Raw genomic sequence first — 20,679 nt, forward strand, 5'->3', positions numbered from 1 at the left:
TTCATTCATTTTCATATATTGAGGTGTCCTTGCATTCCAGGAAAAAAAAATTCCTTTTGGTCATGGTGTTTAATCCTTTTAATATACTGTTGAATGTGATTTGCTAGTATTTCATTGCAGACTTTTGCATTGATGTTCATCAGGAATATTGGCCGATAGTTTTCTTTTCTTATAATGCCTTGTTTGACTTTAGTATCAGAGTAATGCTGGCCTCAAAGAATGAGTCAGAAAGTGGTCCTGCCTCTTCAATCTTTTGGAACAGTTTAGGAATAGTTTAGCATTAATTCTTCTTTAAGTGTTTGGGGTAAAACTCACCAGTAAAACCATCAGGTCCAAGACTTTTCTTTGTCAGGAGATTTTAGATTACCATTTAAATCTCTTTGCTAGTTATAGGTCTACTCAGATTTTCTATATCTTTTGATTGAGCATTGGTAGATTTTGTGTTTCTAGGAATCCTTCTATTTCATCTAGGCTACCAAATTTATTGGTGTGCAGTTGTTCAGAGTACTCTTCTATAATCCTTTTTATTTCTGTAGAATTGATAGTAATGTCCCCACTTTCATTTTATTTTCATTTTAAGATAGGGTCTTGCTCTGTTACGTAGGCTGGAGTCCAGTGGCATGATCAAACTCCTCATTACAGTCTCAAACTCCTGGGCTCAAGCAATCCTCCTGCCTCAGCTTCCCAATTAGCTAGAACTACAGGTGCATGACACCTGTCTGGATTTTTTATTTTCATTTTTTGTGGATACTGGGTCTCATTATGTTGCCCAAGCTGGTCTTGAACTTGTGGCCTCAAGCAATCCTCTCACCCTGGCTTTGTAGAGTTCTGGGATCATAGGCATGAACCACCATGGCCAGACTCATTTTGAGTTTAGTGATTTATAGTTTTTTTTTTTTTTCTTCTTCTTCTTCTGAGCGAGTCCTGCTCTGTCACCTAGGCTGGAGTGCAGTGGCATGACCACGGCTCACTGCAACCTCTGCCTCCCAGGTTCAAGTGATTCCCCTGCCTCAGCCTCATGAGTAGCTGGGATTAAAGGACCCCACCATCATGCCTGGCTAATTTTTGTATTTTTAGTAGAGACAGGGTTTCACCATGTTGGCCAGGCTGGTCTCCCCATGGCCTCCCAAAGTGCTGGGATTATAGGTGTGAGCCACCACACTGGGCCAGTCTTCTCTTTTTCTTAATCCACTTAACTAAAGGTTTATTTTGCTGACTTTTTCAAAGGACCAATTTTTGATCTCATTGATTTTCTCTATTTCATTATTTGCTCTAATCTTTATTTCTTTTCTTCTGCTAGCTCTGGGTTTAATTTGCTATTCTTTTTCTAGAGCCTTAAGTTGTAAAGTTGTGTTATTTGAGATTTTTCTTTTTAAAATGTAAACATTTATAGCTATAAAATTTCCCATTAGTACTGCTTTTATTTTATCCCACAAGTTTTGTTATATTTTCATTTCCATTTATCTCTAAGTATTTTCTAATTTCCCTTGTAATTTTTTCTTTGACCCATTGTTTAAGACTGTGTTAATTTCCACAATTTTGTGAATTTTCTACTTTAACTTCTGTTATTTATTTCTAATTTCATCCGTTTGTGGTCAGAGAAGATACTTTGTATGCTATCTTTTAAAATCTGTTGAGAATTTCTGGCCTAATATATAATCTATCCAGGAAAATGTTCCATATGCACTTGAGAAGAATGTGTATGCTGTTGTTGTTGAGTGGAGTGTCCTGTATATGTCTTAGATCTAGCTAGTTTAATGTATTGTTTAAGTGTCTATTTCCTTACCTATCTTCTGTCTTACTATTCTATTCATTATTAAGAGTGAGGTATTGAAGTCTCCAATGATTATTTTAGGATTGTCTATTTTCTCTTCAGTTCTGTCCATTTTTGCTTCATATATTTTGAGAGTCTGTCATTAGGTGTGTAGATGTTTATAGTTGTTACATCTTGATATGTTGAACCTTGCATTAACAAGTAATATCCTTCTTTGTCTCTTGTAAACTTTTTTTAAAAATGTAAAGTCTACTTTGGAAGGGGAGTCTATTTTTTAAAGGATAAAAATAAATTAATTAAATAAAGTCTGTTTTGTTTGATATCATTATAGGCACCCCTGCTCTCTTTTGGTTACTATTTACATGGAATATTTTTTCTGTCCATTCACTTTCAATCTATGTCTCTGACTGTAAAGTGAGTCTCTTACACAGACAATATGTAATTGGATCTTGCTTTAAAATTTATTCTGCCAATCTCTGTCTTTTTATTGGAGAGTTTAATCCATTTACAGTTAAAGTAATTTACTATTAAGAAACTTACATCATGCTGCTATTTGCTTTCTATACACCTTATAGCTCTTTTGTTCTGCATTACCAGGATTATTGTCTTCCTTTGTGTTTAATTGATTTTTTGGTGAAACACTTAAATTCCTTTGTCATTTCCTTTTGTGTAAATTCTGTAGCTATTTCCCTTGCAGTTATCATGAAGATTACATTTAACATTTTAAGTTTATAACATTCTAAGTTGATTTATACCAGCTTAATTTCAGTCACAAAAAAAAACTTTGCTTCTTTGACAGCTCTATCTCCACCTCTTTTGGTTGTCGATGTCACAAAATTACATTGTGTTCCCCAAAATATAAACTAATAATTCATTAACGTGCATTAACATCCTAAATTATGTGGAAAACAAAATTTAATGTGGAGTTACCAACCAAAGTTACAATAATACTATCTTTTAGACTAGTAGTTATTCTTTTAAAACATATATTAATCTCTTAAATCTTAAAAAAAGTACAGTTATAAATATTATAATGATGATAGCTTTTAAATATTATTTTTATTATTTTATGGTGTTGGTATTAAATTTATTTTTATTGAGATCTTTACTACATATGGCTTCAAGTTAATGTCTACTGTTCTTTTATTTCACCCTGTAGGACTCTCTTGAGCATTTCTTGCAGGAAATCTCCCTCAGCTTTCATCTTACTTGGAGTTCATTGGGCTCTTTAATGTCTATATTCATGTCTTCCATCAAGTTTGAGAGGTTTTTAGTCATTATATATTCAAATATTCTCTTTGCACCTTTCTTTCTCTACTCTTTTTCTAGACTTCCATAATGTGTGAGTGTTGACCTGCTTGCTGGTGCCCCACAAGTCCCATCAAGGGGCTTTGTTCAATTTTCTTTAAACCTTTTTCTTTCTGTTTGTCAGATTTAATAGTTTCTACTGTCCTATCTTCAGGTTTACTGATTCTTTCTTTTGCCTGCTCTAATCTGCCTTTAAACCTTTCTAGTAGATTTTTCATTTTAGTCATGCTTTTCAGCTACAGAATTACTTTTTTTTTAAGGTTTTTATCTGTATTAGTATTTCCATTTTGTTCATTTATCACTTTCCCGACTTTCTCTTTGACCATATTTAAGGCAGTTGTTTTAAAGTCTTTATCTAGTAGATCTACCATCAGAACTCTCTTAAGGACAACTTCTTTAGGTTTATCTTTATTTTCTTTAAATTAGCCATACTTTCCTCTTTGTGTGCCTTCTGATTTTCGTTGTTGTTGTTGTTGTTGTTGTTAAAAACTCAGTATTTGAACCTAATGATGTGTTAACTCTGGAAATCAGATTCCCTCCTTTTCACAGAGTTTGCTGGGGTTTTGTTGTTGTTGTTATTTTTATTAATTTTTTATTATTATTGTAGGTTATCTCTGTGCCAAGAATTGGCTTGAGGTGTAAACTTATCTTCCTATATCTTTTCTGAGCCTGCAACTTTCTTTAAGCATAGGCAGTTACTTTCTAATTTTCTCCATATATGCAGTTGTTTTTGAATGCCCTAATCCTTAAGATCTGCCTCCCAAAAGAAAAAAAAAAGAGAAAAATGAAGAAAGGGGAAGATGTCAGCTCTGTAAATCCCCTAAAAATCATTTCAGCTAGAGGGAGAGGGGCTTACAACAATGGGAAAGTCCAACAATAATGACTGCCAACATCTTTGCCTGGACTTCTGTGATCAGAAGTAGCAATCAAATCACAGATCCTTAATATTTGGAAGACAAGGTTCTTTTTGCCCACCCTAGCTCCTGTAAGCTGCCCCAGGAACATGTGCACAACTCTGTGCCATGAGGCTGGGGTTGAGCGTAAGTAGCTACTACTGTGCAAAGAGCTGAAATTGAATGAGATCAACTACAATTTACTGTCTAAACTTTCCCCCTGAAAGTTTCAAGCTTCAATAGACTCTAGAGTTTCAAAATATTGACATCATATAGATTCTGCCAGTGCAATTGTTGTCTAGATGAGGAAATAGATTCCTAGCGCTTCCTATTTCATCATCTTCCTAGGAGTCCCTCCAGCATCACCACCAATTAATTTTTAAGAGGCTCACTATGGCTTCTATGAGCAAGAGAGCAAGAGTAAAAGCAAGGAGACAAATTAAGAGATGATTTCATTAACTAGGTAAGAAATTCTGGTGGCTTAAACCAGATGGTAGTAATGAAGGTGGTGAAATCTGTTGGTTCTAGATTAGGCAATTTTACTATGTTCTGTGGCCACCATTAATTTTCTCATTTCTGACTACAGTGAGATAAACAGCCCAGTCCATCAGATTACTGCATATTTCTCTAGATACCAATATTTCCAGCTAAGAGTTTACCTATTGCCATAACATGGGCTGAGCTATGCATATATCTATAAATTCAGCCAATATTTATACCTTACTATAGTACTGACAGGCATAAGATCATTATGAAATGTGACTTCCTATATTTCTACACACACAAACACACACACATGCACACCAATGCTTACCTCCTTCTGGGGACTTGATGAAACTGATGAGCTCCTGACAGAGAATGTAATGGAAACACAAGTTTGTTTTACAGAAGAAAGGCAATCGGTGTTTTTCCAACCAGGTCAATAACCCTTTGTATTTGGCAATCTAGAGTCGAAGCAAAATAGAAACAAAAATGCTAATGAAACTGAATTGCTAAAAAAAATACAACTTAGTAAGGGGCAACTAATCATCTCACACTTGCAGTGTCTGGCCAGAAGGAGAGGTGCGTTGATTAAAAATAATTTCTATAAACCTAGAACCTGGACTTAAAAAAAAGTAATATCAAAGAGAAGCAGAGATTTGCAAAGAAGTAAATGGATCGGTAGAAAATAAAAAGCTTCATCTTTCATGAAAAAATTATTTCTTATTCCTGAGTGAAGTTGTTAAAGCAAAAATCTAAGTCTTGCTTGACAGAAGAAAAGCAGAAAAGATTTGGGTCTGTGGTGTCAGATCACAACTTTATTCAGCTTGCTTCTTTGTAAACACACTCATAATTTCTAACAAGCTCATAACCCCTATCAATTGCACAACATGTACAAAAACAAAGATTCACACATACCATCATTTAGAACACAGGATGTATTCCTGAGGGATCAAGCCGCAGAGAAAGGAGGTAATTTTTTTTCAGTTTTCAGGGTTATCCTTGGGAAATCAAATGTAAGCATCAGCATAGAATGTCTCTTCTCAACTCTCCAGAACTCATGGAAAGCAAAACCTTGTTGTTATCAGGGTTTAGAGTGGTCTTTCTGATCCTATATGCCCCTTGTAGGGGATGTGGAGGCCACTGGTAAGTCTAAGGTCTACATAGTGGAAAAGGAAAACAGGAGTGGGGACAAGGAGAAAAATAAGAAAAAAGAAAAAGGCCATAAAGAAAAAAAACTGGGAGAAAAACATGCCTCTGGAGAATAGTCGAGTAGTCATTAGAAATTGCAGAGAAGCCAGCACCACATCGCACTTATTCCAAAATTGACCACTCCATCATCTCAGTCCAAAATCTCCTTAAGCTGATAAGCAACTTCAGCAAAGTCTCAGGATATAAAATCAATGTGCAAAAATCACAAGCATTATTATACACCAATAACAGACAAACAGAGAGCCAAATCATGAATGATCTCCCATTCACAATTGCTTCAAAGAGAATAAAATACCTAGGAATCCAACTTACAAGGGATGTGAAAGACCTCTTCAAGGAGAACTACAAACCACTGCTCAATGAAATAAAAGAGGACACAAACAAATGGAAGAACATTCCATGCTCATGGATAGGAAGAATCAATATCGTGAAAATGGCCATACTGTCCAAGGTAATTTATAGACTCAATGCCATCCCCATTAAGCTACCAATGACTTTCTTCACAGAATTGGAAAGAACTACTTTAAAGTTCATATGGAACCAAAAAAGAGCCCGCATTGCCAAGTCAATCCTAAGCCAAAAGAACAAAGCTGGAGGCTTCACACTACCTGATTTCAAACTATACTACAAGGCTACAGTAACCAAAACAGCCTGGTACTGGTACCAAAACAGAGATAGTGACCAATGGAACAGAACAGAGCCCTCAGAAATAATACCACATATCTACAACCATCTGATCTTTGACAAACCTGAGAGAAACAGGAAATGGGGAAAGGATTCCCTATTTAAAAAATGGTGCTGGCAAAACTGGTTAGCCATAAGTAGAAACCTGAAACTAGATCTCTTCTTTACACCTTATACAAAAATTAATTCAAGATGGATTAGAGACTTAAATGTTAGACCTAAAGCCATAAAAACCCTAGAAGAAAACCTAGGCAATACCATTCAGGACATAGGCATGGGCAAGGACTTCATGTCTAAAACACCAGAAGCAATGGCAACACAAGCCAAAATTGACAAATGGGATCTAATTAAACTAAAGAACTTCTGCACAGCAAAAGAAACTACCATCAGAGTGAACAGGCAACCTACAGAATGGGAGAAAATTTTTGCAATCTACTCATCTGACAAAGGGTTAATATCCAGAACCTACAAAGAACTCAAATTTACAAGAAAAAAACAAACAACCCCATCAAAAAGTGGGTGAAGGATATGAACAGACACTTCTCAAAAGAAGACATTTATGCAGCCAACAGACACATGAAAAAATGCTCATCATCACTAGCCATCAGAGACATGCAAATCAAAACCACAATGAGATACCATCTCACACCAGTTAGAATGGCGGTCCTTACAAAGTCAGGAAACAACAGGTGCTGGAGAGGATGTGGAGAAATAGGAACAGTTTTACACTGTTGGGGAGACTGTAAACTAGTTCAACCATTGTGGAAGACAGTGTGGCGATTCCTCAGGGATCTAGAACTAGAAATACCATTTGACCCAGCCATTCCATTACTGGGGATATACCCAAAGGATTATAAATCATGCTGCTATAAAGACACATGCATACATATGTTTATTGCGGCACTATTCACAATAGCGAAGACTTGGAACCAACCCAAATGTCCATTACTGACAGACTGGATTAAAAAAACGTGGCACATATACACCATGGAATACTATGCAGCCATAAAAAAGAATGAGTTCATGTCCTTTGTAGGGACATGGATGCAGCTGGAAACTATCATTCTCAGCAAACTATTGCAAGATCAGAAAACCAAACACCACATGTTCTCACTTATAGGTGGGAATTGAACAATGAGATCACTTGGACACAAGAAGGGGAACATCACACACCGGGGCCTGTTGTGGGGTGGGAGGAGAGGGGAGGGATAGCATTAGGAGATATACCTAATGTAAATGATGAGTTAATGGGTGCAGCACACCAACATGGCACATGTATACATATGTAACAAACCTGCACATTGTGCACATGTACCCTAGAACATAAAGTAGAATAATAAAAAACAAGATGCTAAACTATTTAGCCAAAAAAAAAGAAAAATGAAATTGCAGAGAAGCATCTTATCTTAATCTACACCTGATAATGCATACTGATAATAATTATGTGGCCCATAGGCTGCCACTTTCCATCCCACACCCATTGCAGACATTGCCAGTCAATTCCCAGACTCTTTCTTGCTTAGATGTGCCCTTAAAGTTCTTCTCAGTACAGTTTCCCAAGTGTCTAACCTATCATGGTAGATGTGAGAATTGCATTTGCTAACTATGGACTAGAATATAATGGAAAGAATTCACCAGCAATTCCTTGGATAAGAAGTAAAAAATGTAAAAAGAAGAAATGTCGACCTGGATTGATGTTGTTAGTTCTACTCACCTGCTTTAGTTTCTCCTATAGTTACCCTCTGGACTTCCTCTTTTTCTCCCTCTCCCAATTCACATATCAAATAGTTCCCTCAGGCCAGGCACGGTGGCTCATGCCTGTAATCCCAGCAATTTGGGAGGCCGAAGCAGGTGGATTGCTGGAGCTCAGTAGCTTGAGACCAGCCCTCCGTCTCTACCAAAAATACAAAAAGTTAGTCAGGCATGGTGGCATGTGCCTGTGTGGTCCCAGCTACTTGGGAGGCTTAGGTGGGAGGATTGTTTGAGCCAGGGAGGCAAAGGTTGCAGTGAACCAAGATCGCACCACTGCACTGCAGCCTGGATGACCGAATAGACTCCCGTCTCAAAAACAAAAACAAATTAACAACAAAAAACAGATATAGTTCCTGTATCCTCCACCCTGTACCTCTAAAGAATTTTACTCACCAAGTTACAAGGTATTTCTGGCCACAAGCTCCACTGCGAATTTTCAACAGTATAAAATGGTGTCTGACCAAAAACCTGCAAAAGAAAGCTAGGAAACAGTCAAGGGAGTAGAGCTTCTCTTCATGCATATGACACAGTCCATCTGCAGCCACAGAGGAAGGGAGGTTCCACGGCTCTTTTCTTTCAAGGGACATTAATTCTTAAATTTATTCTACTGCATCATCTTGCCCTGCACACATGCAAAAAAGCTCTAAACAGACTGAATTGCAAGATTCATTTATCTTTTGGCTCCACCATGCCCCAACCTGGGACTTGTCTTTCCTTTGGAGCCTGAGCCGACCTGAGAGCTATTTGCTTGTGTGCAAAGGCCAAGGCCCATGATATTAGAATGTATTTACTTTGTGTATTCAGTATTCACTTTTCTCCCTGGATTTAGAGAGTTAAAGCAAATGTCTAAAATGTTTTCCCAGTGAAAAATAGCTTTGGATTTACCTAAACTGGAGAAGACAGAGAGGACTAAAGATGTGGAGACTGGGGATACAGATTACATAGGGAGGTGTTGGGAGCAAGCCCCCCAAAATCTGGACATAAACTGGCCCTAAAACTGGCCATAAACAAAATCTCTGCAGCACTGTCACATGTTCATAATGGCCCTATAACGCCCATGCTGGAAGGTTGTGGGTATACTGGAATGAGGGCAAGGAACACCTGGCCCGCCCAGGGTGGAAATTGCTTAAAGGTATTCTTAAGCCACAAACAATAGCATGAGCGATCTGTACCTTAAGGACATGCTCCTGCTGCAGTTAACTAGCCCAACCTATTCCTTTAATTCGGCCCATCCCTTCGTTTCCCCTGAGGGATATTTTAGTTAATTTAATATCTACAGAAACAATGCTAATGACTGGTTTGCTGTTAATAAATATTTGGGTAAATCTCTGTTCAGGGCTCTCAGCTCTGAAGGCTGTGAGACCCCTGATTTCCCACTTCACACCTCTATATTTCTGTGTGTGTGTCTTTAATTCCTCTAGCGCCACTGGGTTAGTGTCTCCCTGACCCAGCTGGTCTTGGCAGGGAGGCATTGAGAGTGTCCAAAATTGATAACGTTAATTCTAGTATACCATCCCCCTTTGTCATGGAAAAGAGACTGTCACCTAGGCAACCACCTTTGAAATAGATGGGAAAGGACTTCAGTGTTTACAGCTATGTAAACATAAGCAGTCTCACCATGGACAACAAAATGTCTTCAAAGTGTCCCAGAAGTATTTGCAGAAAACTAGAGGGGCTGAAGCTCTAATTCCTAACTGAACTCTCAGCACATCATGTCAGTCTGACCATCTCCCCAAGTAAACAGCCCCACACTTTTGTTAGTATATGGCCCTCTTCCCTCAATCCCATTTGTCCCTTGTCCCTGGCTGTGAGGTGCTGAAGGAAGGTGATGTTGCTGTCTGCATTTTACAGTTAAAAGTCTGTAAAGGAGACTCAGTCCTTAGGGATCTCTCTCTGCTCTGCACTCAGTGTGTAACACAATACACCCTGACTGGTATGTTAAGCTACCTTTAAGGAGTGGCCGTAGGACTGTGAAGTTGTGAGATTATGTGGGAATGGGGTTTGGAAGCAGTTTCACTACCCGACATACCACAGAGGGCAGAGGCTACAGTGGAAAACACATCAGTCCTGGAGCCAGCAGACCTGGTCAGCTCCTAGAACTGCCCCAGATTCAGTGTGTGATCTTAAGCATATCATTTAACTTTTTTTTTTTTTTTGATGGAGTCTCGCTCTGTCACCTGGGCTGGAGTGCAGTGGCACAATCTCGGCTCACTGCAACCTCTGCCTCCCGGGTTCAAGTGATTCTCCTACCTCAGCCTCCCTAATAGCTGCCATCATGCCTGGCTAATTTTTATATTTTTATTAGAGATGGGGTTTCACCATGTTGGCCAGGTTGGTCTCGAACTCTTGACCTCAAGTGATCCACCTGCCTTGCCCTCCCAAAGTGCTGGGATTACAGCAAATCATTTAACTTCTGGGATCCATTGGTAAAAAGGGAAAATACTTCCTACTTCACACGGTGACTATGGGAATTAAGTGGTAGAAATTTGTAAACTTAAGGAGTATTCAATATGAACTACTACTGCTGTCTCTCTTTATAGGCCATAGCTGCCTAAGTGGCCAGGACTTTCTTATACTCTTGGCTGGAACTCCCTCCCCACATCACTCTCTATTTCTAGAACATTATTGTGAGCTGTTTTAATTGTGTTGGTGAATTGACTGATTAACAGGTCTTAAGATTACTTCTTGACTGGGCGTGGTGGCTCTCGCCTATAATCCCAGCACTTTGGGAGGCCGAGGCAGGCAGATCATCTGAGGCCAGGAGTTTGAAATCAGCCTGACCAACATGGAGAAACCCCATCTCTACTAAAAACACAAAAAATTAGCTGGGCGTGGTGGTGCACACTTGTAGTCCCAGCTACTTGGGAGGCTGAGGTGGAAGAATCACTTGAACCTGGAAGGCGGAGTTTGCAGTGAGCCAGGATTGTGCCACTATACTTCAGCTTGGGCAACAAGAGCAAAATCTGTCTCAAAAAAAAAAAAGATTACTTCTGAAACCTTCATTAAGACAGTGGCAGAGACAATAGTAAGAGTGAGAGAAAAGACCCACTCTCAGAGAGGCCTCTTCCTTATCCTGATTTTCATCCTGTTGCCTGACACCACCATGCATCCAAGCACCCAAACCTATTACCCTTGCTTCCTTTCTTCCTGTTACACCTCGCCCAATATTTAAACAGTGACATGGTCCTATATTTTGTTTTGTTAACAGTCTCCTCTACTTATCCCATCCTCCTCTCCCCTTTCCCTTTAGACCCTCATTACTTGCCACCTAGATGATTGAAACAACCTCCTAACCACTTTCCCTTCCTCCTTTAAGGTCTCCTGCCCACCCATTGGCCAGACCTCTGCAGAGTAGTTTTCTCAAATGAAAGCCTGAACATGTTACTCCTTTACTTCAAATCCTTCGATGGCTCTCTAACGCCTTAGGGTAGTGTCCAAACTCCTAGGCATAGTTTGCCTGATCTCCAGGGCTTGGCGCAGCCTGCCTGTGCAGCTTGTGGTGTCTTGTGATCTCTTGTGGTGTCTCACCCTCACAACTGTTCTTCAGCCTTTCTGAGTTACTTACGATTTGCCCCAAAGTATCAAAGGATTGTATTCTTTGGTGCCTTTACTTTCTGTTCTGTCTATAAGGCTTTTGCTTTTCTTGCTACTCACTCTGTAGTCTTTTCCTCCTATTTTTATTTATTTTATTTATTTTTTATTTTTTTGAGGTGGAGTCTTGCTCTCACTTAGGCTGGAGTGCAGTGGTGCGATCTCGGCTCACTACAACCTCCGCCTCCTGGGCTCAGGTGATTCTTGTGCCTCAGCCTCCCAAGTAGCTGGGATTACAGGCTCCCGCCACCACGCCCGGCTAATTTTTGTATTTTTAGTAGAGACTGGTTTCACCATGTTGGCTAGGCTGGTCTCAAACTCCCGAACTCAGGTGATCCCCTGATCTTGGCCTCCCAAATGGCTGGGACTACAGGCATAAGCCACCGTGCCCGGCCTCCTCCTATTTCTTTATGCATCCTTTCCTCCTCACCTTCTGCTTCCAGTTAACTGCCAAGTACCTCCTTGTCTTTTAATATTTGGCTTGTGTCAGCTTTTCCTGACTCTTCCAGGTAGGGATGATCTCTGTCTCGTGCGTACTGTACTCTCACTGCCCCCTGAAAACTTCTGTCATGTCACCCAGACCTTCTAAATCTCTCTCCCACTAGACTGGGAATTCCATGAGGACAGGGATGCAGGGATGGTGTCATTAATATGTGCCTCCCCAATACTAAGCCCAGCCCAGGGGCTGGCACAAAGTAACCACCCGATAACCACTTGTGGCATATAGAGGGTGTTTTTCCCACTTGACTGAAATTTCGCCTTTTACTATATACCCTCTCACGGGAAATGGTGCATCAAGAGGAGCCACAATTCAAAAGGCACCAGTGTTAAAATGTCACCGAGCATTTAAACCAAAACAGATTCAGGATAAGTCCAGGTTTGGGTTTAAGAATACTTGGATGTTTGAGGTTTGTTTTAGTTGCATAGATTAAGGAAATAGATAGGCTTGTTCCAGTCAACAACCGTTGCTATGTGCTAAACACCTAGTAAAGGGAGTAAAGCAGAATAAATAATCCTCTGTCCTTGTCCTGCAGGAATTCACTGTCTCATAATCTACTGGGGTCCACACACACACACACACACACACGCAACTCAAGAGAGTTGCAAAGTGCCAAGGGGCTCAGAAGCAGAGAAGTTCCCATCAGGAGGTTCCAATGCTGAGGACCTAGGAATTCCTTAAGGAGAATGGAATTTAAGCAGGTATTTGAAGAATATTTAAGATTTTCATAGGTGGAACTATGGGAAAGGTATTCCTGGCAGAAAACAAACATAGCCCAAGCAGAGATTCAGAGGTGGGTGAATGCCAGGGATACCCAGTGAGAGTAGAGCCTCTGCCACCAGAGCACTGGGAATCGCAGAGGGTGTGATGGGAAGTAACTTTGGACAGGTAAAAGCAAGTAAGGAGGCTGGGGATTTAGGATCTGACGACATCAACAATGGGAAGCTTTTGGAGATTTTAAAGGTGGTTCTGGTTCATGTTTATTTGCTCAAATTAAAAGAGTTTTTTTATTTAAGAAGAAATTTAGTAAAACCCCAAATAACAATAAGCAAACAAAAAAGTCACTCAGTTCTGTGAGATTCACTATTCAGCTGCTAATGAAATATTTGTATTTAAAGCTGAGAATGCTTACCGGGAGGGAAAGAAATGTGTTGAAAAAATCGGCAAAGATTTCATCCTCTAGCAGAATTATAAGATTTGTAGAACCGATTATCTCTACATGGAGAGAGAGAAATAAAAAACCAAAACGTGAATCAGAATTGCATTCAGGTTCAGAAAATGAAGCAATTGAATGGATCATTTCACATTGCCAAATCTCACCATGATGACAGCCTTTAGGGTCATCCAATTCAATTTCTCCCCTTCTCCTGGACTCTCTTTTTCAATATCGTTCTGCTTAAACACTCCCAGCTGTGGGGAGCTCACTCACTCACAGGTATGCCCATTCCGTTTATGAAGAAGGCGAAGTGGTAGATTTTTTCTTTCCTACTGTGACTATAATCCTTTACCTTCTATATGTAAAGATTATGCTCTCTGAAGCTTGACAGAATTCACTTAAGTCCCCTTAAAAGAGACAGTGCTTCCAGTATTTCTAAAGACACCACAGACGTCTGCTTACCACCAACCCCACTGGCTAGTCACCAAGCAGTTCTTCAACCCATTCCTCACACGGCCTTCTCTCCATCTGGTTCTCTCATTGGCTGGAGTGGCACTCACAACTGAAACACGTCAACTGCTTCCCAGAGCAGAACATAAGAGAACTCTTGCCTAGGTTGCATCTGATGCTAATGTAATGGGGCCTAAAATGGGGTTAGCTTTGGGGGCTCTCATATTACACTATTAACTCCATTATGCTTTTACTTATGCAGTCACATTTCAGAAACCAGGGGCAGGAATGTACATTTATTCCAGTCAAATTTCAGCTTGGTAGGTTTGGTCCAGCATTACAGCCTGACAAGAGCTTTCTTGAATGTTAATTTCATCATGCAACATACTTATTACTTCTCTCAGGTGTGATCATCGTGCTGCCCAAGTTAAGTCAAGGAGATGAATGTTGAATGTCATAAAGCCAAACACGGAGACCCCAAGTGAACAAAGCAACTAACTCCTTCCTTTAATTTACTGTCTATGCTCCTTAGAGGACAATGGTCAACTAGTGAATAATAAACTAATTGTTTGATCAATGGCCCAGCATTACTCAGTCATACCCAAAGTTCATAATGAAAGACTGAAAAATGGGTCCGAATATTATGCCCTAAGCTCATCTCTCAATCTAAGCATCTGATGAGGATAGCATCTGATGAGGACAGTAAGTGCCATGCACAGTCACAAACATGTAGTTATGATAACATAAGAAAACTAAATGATCACTTTTCCTGATGACACTGGGTGGTTGTTGGCTTCATATAATAGAAATAGAATTAGAAACTCCTGGTCAGGCACGACGGCTTATCCCTGTAATCTTTGGGAGGCTGAGGCTGGTGGATTGCTTGAGGCCAGGAGTTCAAGACCAGCCTGACCAACATGAAACCCTGTCTCTACTAAAAATACAAAAATTAGCCAGGGGTAGTGGCGGGGGCCTGTAATCCCAGCTACTTGGGAGGCTGAAGCAGGAAAATTGCTTAAAGCCAGGAAGTGGAGGTTGCAGTGAGCTGAGATCACACCACTGCACTCCAGCCTGAGCGACAGAGTGAGATTCTGTCTCAAAAAAAAAAGGAAACCCAGACAAATACTATCGCGAGTGACAGAGCTGGTGTCAGCACTTACCCTCTGTTCACATACATCTTTTTTCTTGCTGTTAAGTGTTATGTGTGTTTTATCTGTACCCTTCCCAAGCCCTCTGCTCTTCTTTTTATAAGCAGTCCTTGATTTATTTAATCTATTCCATATGGATGATTCCAAAATCTATGTTTTCAGTCCAGACTTCTCTTCTTGACTCTGGTTTTAAATATACATGAGCTATGGGCCAGATCTGTGTGCACATCCAGCAGGCACTTTCATCCCAACTTGTTCAATGTGTGCAGACCTCCCACCTGCTTCTTTTCCTACATTCCCAGTCCCAGTTACTGGAATCATCATTCTATAAATGATCTAATCCAGAAAACTGAGACTCTTCTCTCTGTCTCTGTCCCTGTCTCACTCTCACTCTCAATCTCTCTCACTCTTGCTCTCTTGTTCTCTCTCTCTCCCCTTCACGCCCCCCACATGCAATGGAGGACCATGCTATATGGTTTCTCTTTGTACCTATCTCTGGAATCTGTCTCCTCATTTCCATCCATAAAGTTACTCTTCCATTATAGGTCTCTATGCTCTCTCACCTAGACTATCGCATCAGCTTCTTAAATGGTCTCCCTAGCTCCCATTTCTTGTCCTTCCAACCACCCTCCACATACTGCCACCACAATCTGTTGATATTATTGTTAAAGTCTTTCAAAATCTCCTCGATGTCCTAGAAGGTAAAATCCAAACTTTCTAGTGCAGTATCTGAGGCTTCACCCCATCTGGGGTTTCCTCCCAGCCTCATTTCCTGCCTCTCCACACACTCTGCCTCCTGTTTGCAAGCTAAGCCAAGGCATTGCTATTTTCTGCATATGCTAGGTACTCTCACTTGAAACCTCCACATCTTTGTTCCCATATTCCCATTGCTTAAAATGTTTTCTCAAGCACAGTCAGCTCACAAATTAATAGTCATCCATTAAGAACTGGTTTACATATAATCTTCTTGGTGAACCAAGAATGGTAGAATCTACCACGATGGTATCACTATCTCCCTACACGATCACGTATATCCTCCATTATTACAATTAACAAGTCTTACTGTTTTCATTCATTGATATATCTGTCTTCCTCATCAAACTGAGCATGTGAGAGGAGGGACTTTGTTTTTTCACCTTCCTTTTTCTAGGCTCTAAAAGTGTTTCCACAATGTCTAAGTTCTGTAAATGTAGAATAAATTGTTCTTTCAAAAGATAATCTTCAAATTTTTTTTTTTTTTTTTTTTTTTTTGCCAAAGTCTCGCTCTGTCACCCAGTCTGGAACGCAGTGGCATGATCTTGGCTCACCGCAACCTCTGCCTCCCAGATTCAAGTGATTCTTGTGTCTCAACCTCTCGAGTAACTGGGATTATAGGTGCCCGCCACCATACCTGGCTAATTTCTGTATTTTCAGTAGAGATGGCTTTCACCATGTTGGCCAGGCTGGTCTTGAACTCCTGACCTCAGGCAATCCACCTGCCTCAGCCTCCCAAAGTGCTGGGATTACAGGGATGAGCCAATGCTCCCAGTCGATGATTTTCAATCTTTTGGACTTTTGTTTGTTTATCATTCATAGAGTCTAACATGGATTTGTTAAACGAGTATATTACTGAGCTCATCTGAATGCAGAACAGTGGGGTTTGGCAGAAATTCCCCAGTGATTGTTTTTCATAGCTACACACACTGCTGGTGGCAAGGGGCTTGACTATGCCACTGACAAGACAGTCTTAAGGAGATACAGAAACAAGACTCTGTACATCCTTCCCTTCCTCATCCTCTCATTTCTCCATTCTTGTTTTTCCTTCTTACCTGTTCCGCCTTCAAACTTCCTAATAATTTGAGAAGGCTTTTAGCACCCATTCCACACCATAATAATATTGACTTGGCAACAAATTAAATCACTGCATAATCTCAAACCCCATACCAGTCTTCTCTCTGGAGGAGAGGTGGCCCAATCCACATTTTACTTCCTCCCTCTTAGTTGTCTTATGAATAAGGCCCTGACCTACCCTCAAAGATCTGGTGGCAGAAGGTAGGAGGAAGGGGAAGAAGGAGAAAGAGAAGGAAAACAAACGCATGAATAACACAAAAGTCACCCATGGTGCCCCTGAATGGCTCAGATCTATTAACCACTGGGAAGATGAATGGTTTGCCTTATTTGAGAGACTCAAGGCCTTGGAGACATCCCTCGTAGAGACTCACCAGCACTGCTCATGTTGCCATGCTTTTCCTGACACAGTAATTTGTTAGGGGCAGAATTATCTCCCAGTCAACAGAACTTTATCCATTGTGAACAGGTAATGACGCCTTCTCTAAGGGATTCCAGATTCTATCTGGCGTGACCTACTTACTTCTGGTGTAGGCCTTAATCTGAAGATAAGTCTTTATCTTACCTAATCTGCTGAATCCCCTTGGACATACAAGACTCCTCCTATACTTAAGCCTTTAGTTTATAATATTTTATTTGACAAGTTCTTTATAATTGTGCCCAAGATCTCTTGTCTGTTCCAACCTCTCCCATGCTAAGGTGACTTTTGCATTGCTAAACCCAGCTCCTAAGGGTCTTGTAAACAATTACATTTGATGTAATTTTAATAAGCAGTATCTCCTGGATATTCTGCCCATTTAAAACATCAACCTCCATTGCTTGAGCCCAGGAGTTTAAGGCTGCTGTGAGCTATGATCACACCACTGAACTTCAGCTTGGGCAACAGAGTGAAACTTCATCTTTAAAAAATTAAAATTAAAACATCAGCTTCCAAGAGGCTTGAATTCCCTTTCTCTGAAGGCTTTTCAGGCACTTGGTTTTCTCATTAAACAACTCTTCATTTCTCCTGTTCTTCCCTAATAGGAAGTAAATATTAAGATGAAAGACTAAAAGCCCTATAACCCTTCAAAATTTAGCCAAGAATTACTGAGAATAGAATTCTTCAACCAGAGAGGGTTTAAAGAATTTGAAAGTCTTGGGATTGTAGGGAAGCTTATATAATGTCCAAAAGGCCTTTCCATGGGGGGTGGGGGGAAAACTGAAAACTGGAAGGATTATTGTTAATAATGAATCATCAATAAAATATCACTTACATTTGAAAAAGTGCTATACTTTCTTTAGAATATATAAAGACCAAATACTGTATTCTACAGTGATTTTAGTGAGAAGAGATTCTTGCTTTACATCTTGATGTTTTATGTATTGCAAGATGAGTTTGTAGCTTACCATACTTCTTCAGTCTGTTATCAGTTACCTTATTCATTAGTCAGATTAACATGCACACATCTTAAGAGAGTTCAGTGTGAAGCACTGCATGGTTCTACAATATCGGATTCCATACAATACATATGGATTCTACATATCATCGTATTGCCTGATGATAATAATTATCTGGGGCACTTGGAAAATATACAGATTCCTGAACTCCACCCCTTCTCAATCAGAATTGCCAGGGGAAGGTCCCGGCAGTTTAGGTTTAGGATAATTCCATGAATTATCACTTCTTTTGCAAAATAAATAGAGTCATGGTCTCCTCCTAAAATAATGGCATATACAGTAGTAACATATGCTCACATTCCTTAAGACAGAATGCTTTCAGCATGTTTTCAATCAAGCTGTGTGCACCTACTCTTGAGTCCTAATTGCTGCCCCACCATCTTTCCCACTGCTCAAAAAGGCTGACTATTGGAGCCATTGACAATCAAATGGGGTCACTCTAAAATCAGTAAAGAGGAAAAGCCAGTATCACTGGCTAAAACTTGAAATGCATAATGGTTAGATCCCTGACCCTTTCATAACCTTCTAGTTCCCAAAAGAAAAGGGCACCAGATGTCTCCCAAATGTGTGGTAATAAGAGTTATCTTATTGATAGGGTTGTTGTTAAAAACCTAAACTGCCAGGACCTTCCCCTGGCAATTCTGATTGAGAAGGGCTGGAGCTCAGGAGTCTGTATATTTTCCAAGTGCCCCAGATAATTATTATCATCAGGCAAATATAGAAAATATTGGGGCCAGATGCAGTGGCTCACATCTATAATCCCAGCCCTTTGGGAGGCCAAGGTGGGTGGATCAGTTGAGGACAGGAGTTTGAGACCAGACTGGCCAACATGGGGAAGCCCCTTCTTTCCTAAAAATACAAAAAAAATTAGCCAGGTATGGTGGTGCACACCTGTAATCCCAGCTACGCAGAAGGCTGAGGCACAAGAATTGCTTGAATCTGGAAGGCAGAGGTTGCAGTGAGCTGAGATGGCGCCACTGCACTCCAGCCCAGGCAACAGAACCAGACTGTGTCTCAACAACAACAAAAAAAAGTGGTTTCTAAGTGAAACAAAGCTGCATTCACATCTCAGATCTGACATTTACTAGATCTGATCTGGTATGCAAAACTCTGGGCATCTCCTTTTCCCAAGTGCAGAGTTACCCTGGAAATGACAGCAGGTCTCTTTGGCAAAGATTAGGAAGAATATTCACAGTAAACACTTGCAAAATATTGCAAGATTCTTCCTAATGGGTAAAATGTTTTTTTCATTTCAGAGCTTCTAGGTCTGACTCGGGGCTGAAAATTGGATGAGGGGCCTGATTCTCTGCCACGATGGCTCATTTTAAGCTCCTGTTCATTCATTCATTCATTCATTCAACAAATATTTATTGGGCATGTCTATGTGACACAAACTGTTCTAGGTGTTTGGGATGCATCACTGAATAAACAGTCTAAAATCCTTGCCATCACAGAGCTTATACTCTCCAGTAGAATCTTATTGAATGACCACACATTTTTTTAAGGAACCCCATGACCAATAACCACCACAAAGAATCTATGGGTTAGATCATTCAGATATCCGCACGGGCTCAACTGCCTATTATGATAACTACTCTTATTTTGTTTTTGATGGTTAACACGATCTCCAGTAAAAATCAGAGCCAATTTCAACTACAACACTTCTTTTTCAGCATCTGTGGTTATCACCATTGTGCCACTACTGCTAGCACCACCACTATTGAGTGTTTGTTGTCATAGGCACTGCTGTGTATAACCTCTCATTGCTCCTGCGCTTCTGAGTCTCTCTTCAAGATGAAAAGTTTTGGGCTGGTCACGGTAACTCACGCCTGTAATCCCAGCATTTTGGGAGGCTGAGGCTGGTGGATCACTTGAGTCCAGGAGTTTGAGACCAGCCTGGGCAACATAGTAAGACCCCACCTCTATTAAAAAATGATTTTTAAAATTAAATGTATATATATTCTATATTTAATTATATATTATATATTTAATTTTAAAAATTAAATGCAGGCCGGGCGGGGTGGCTCACGCCTGTAATCCCAGTACTTTGGGAGGCGAAGGTGGGTGGATCACGAGGTCAGGAGATTGAGACCATCCTGGCTAACACGGTGAAACCCTATCTCTACTAAAAATGCAAAAAATTAGCCGGGCATGGCGGAGGTCACCTGTAGTCCCAGCTACTCGGGAGGCTGAGGCAGGAGAATGGCGTGAACCCTGGAGGCGGAGCTTGCAGTGGGCCGAGATCGCGCCATTGCACTCCAGCCTGGGCGACTGAGCAAGACTCAGTCTCAAAAAAAATAAAATAAAATAAAAATTAAATGCATATATCATATATTTAATTTTGAAAATTAAATTTGTATATCATATATTTAATTTTAAAAATTAAATATGCATTATATATAATTAAATATGAATTTATAAATATAAATGTACATACATAAAGAAAAGTTCTGGGTGGAGGGTCTGAT

The 20,679-nt window shown here is 40.1% G+C and overlaps 1 protein-coding gene across 1 annotated transcript in view; it reads right to left on the bottom strand.

Moving 5' to 3' along the window:
• The window catches only part of RGSL1 (regulator of G protein signaling like 1), a 101,210-nt gene extending 84,038 nt beyond the window's left edge, over nt 1-17,172 (bottom strand). The window contains exons 1-4 of the mRNA XM_025353640.1: nt 17,149-17,172; nt 13,326-13,408; nt 8,497-8,571; nt 4,790-4,919 (exon numbers count right to left, since the gene is read on the bottom strand). Of these exons, the coding sequence (XP_025209425.1) occupies nt 4,790-4,919; nt 8,497-8,571; nt 13,326-13,408; nt 17,149-17,161 (301 nt within the window). The 5' untranslated portion in view covers nt 17,162-17,172. The remainder of the gene's footprint in view (nt 1-4,789; nt 4,920-8,496; nt 8,572-13,325; nt 13,409-17,148) is intronic.
• Between the last annotated feature and the right edge of the window lie 3,507 nt (nt 17,173-20,679).

Source organism: Theropithecus gelada, chromosome 1 (assembly GCF_003255815.1).
Source record: "Theropithecus gelada isolate Dixy chromosome 1, Tgel_1.0, whole genome shotgun sequence".
Classification (NCBI taxonomy): Eukaryota; Metazoa; Chordata; class Mammalia; order Primates; family Cercopithecidae; genus Theropithecus; species Theropithecus gelada.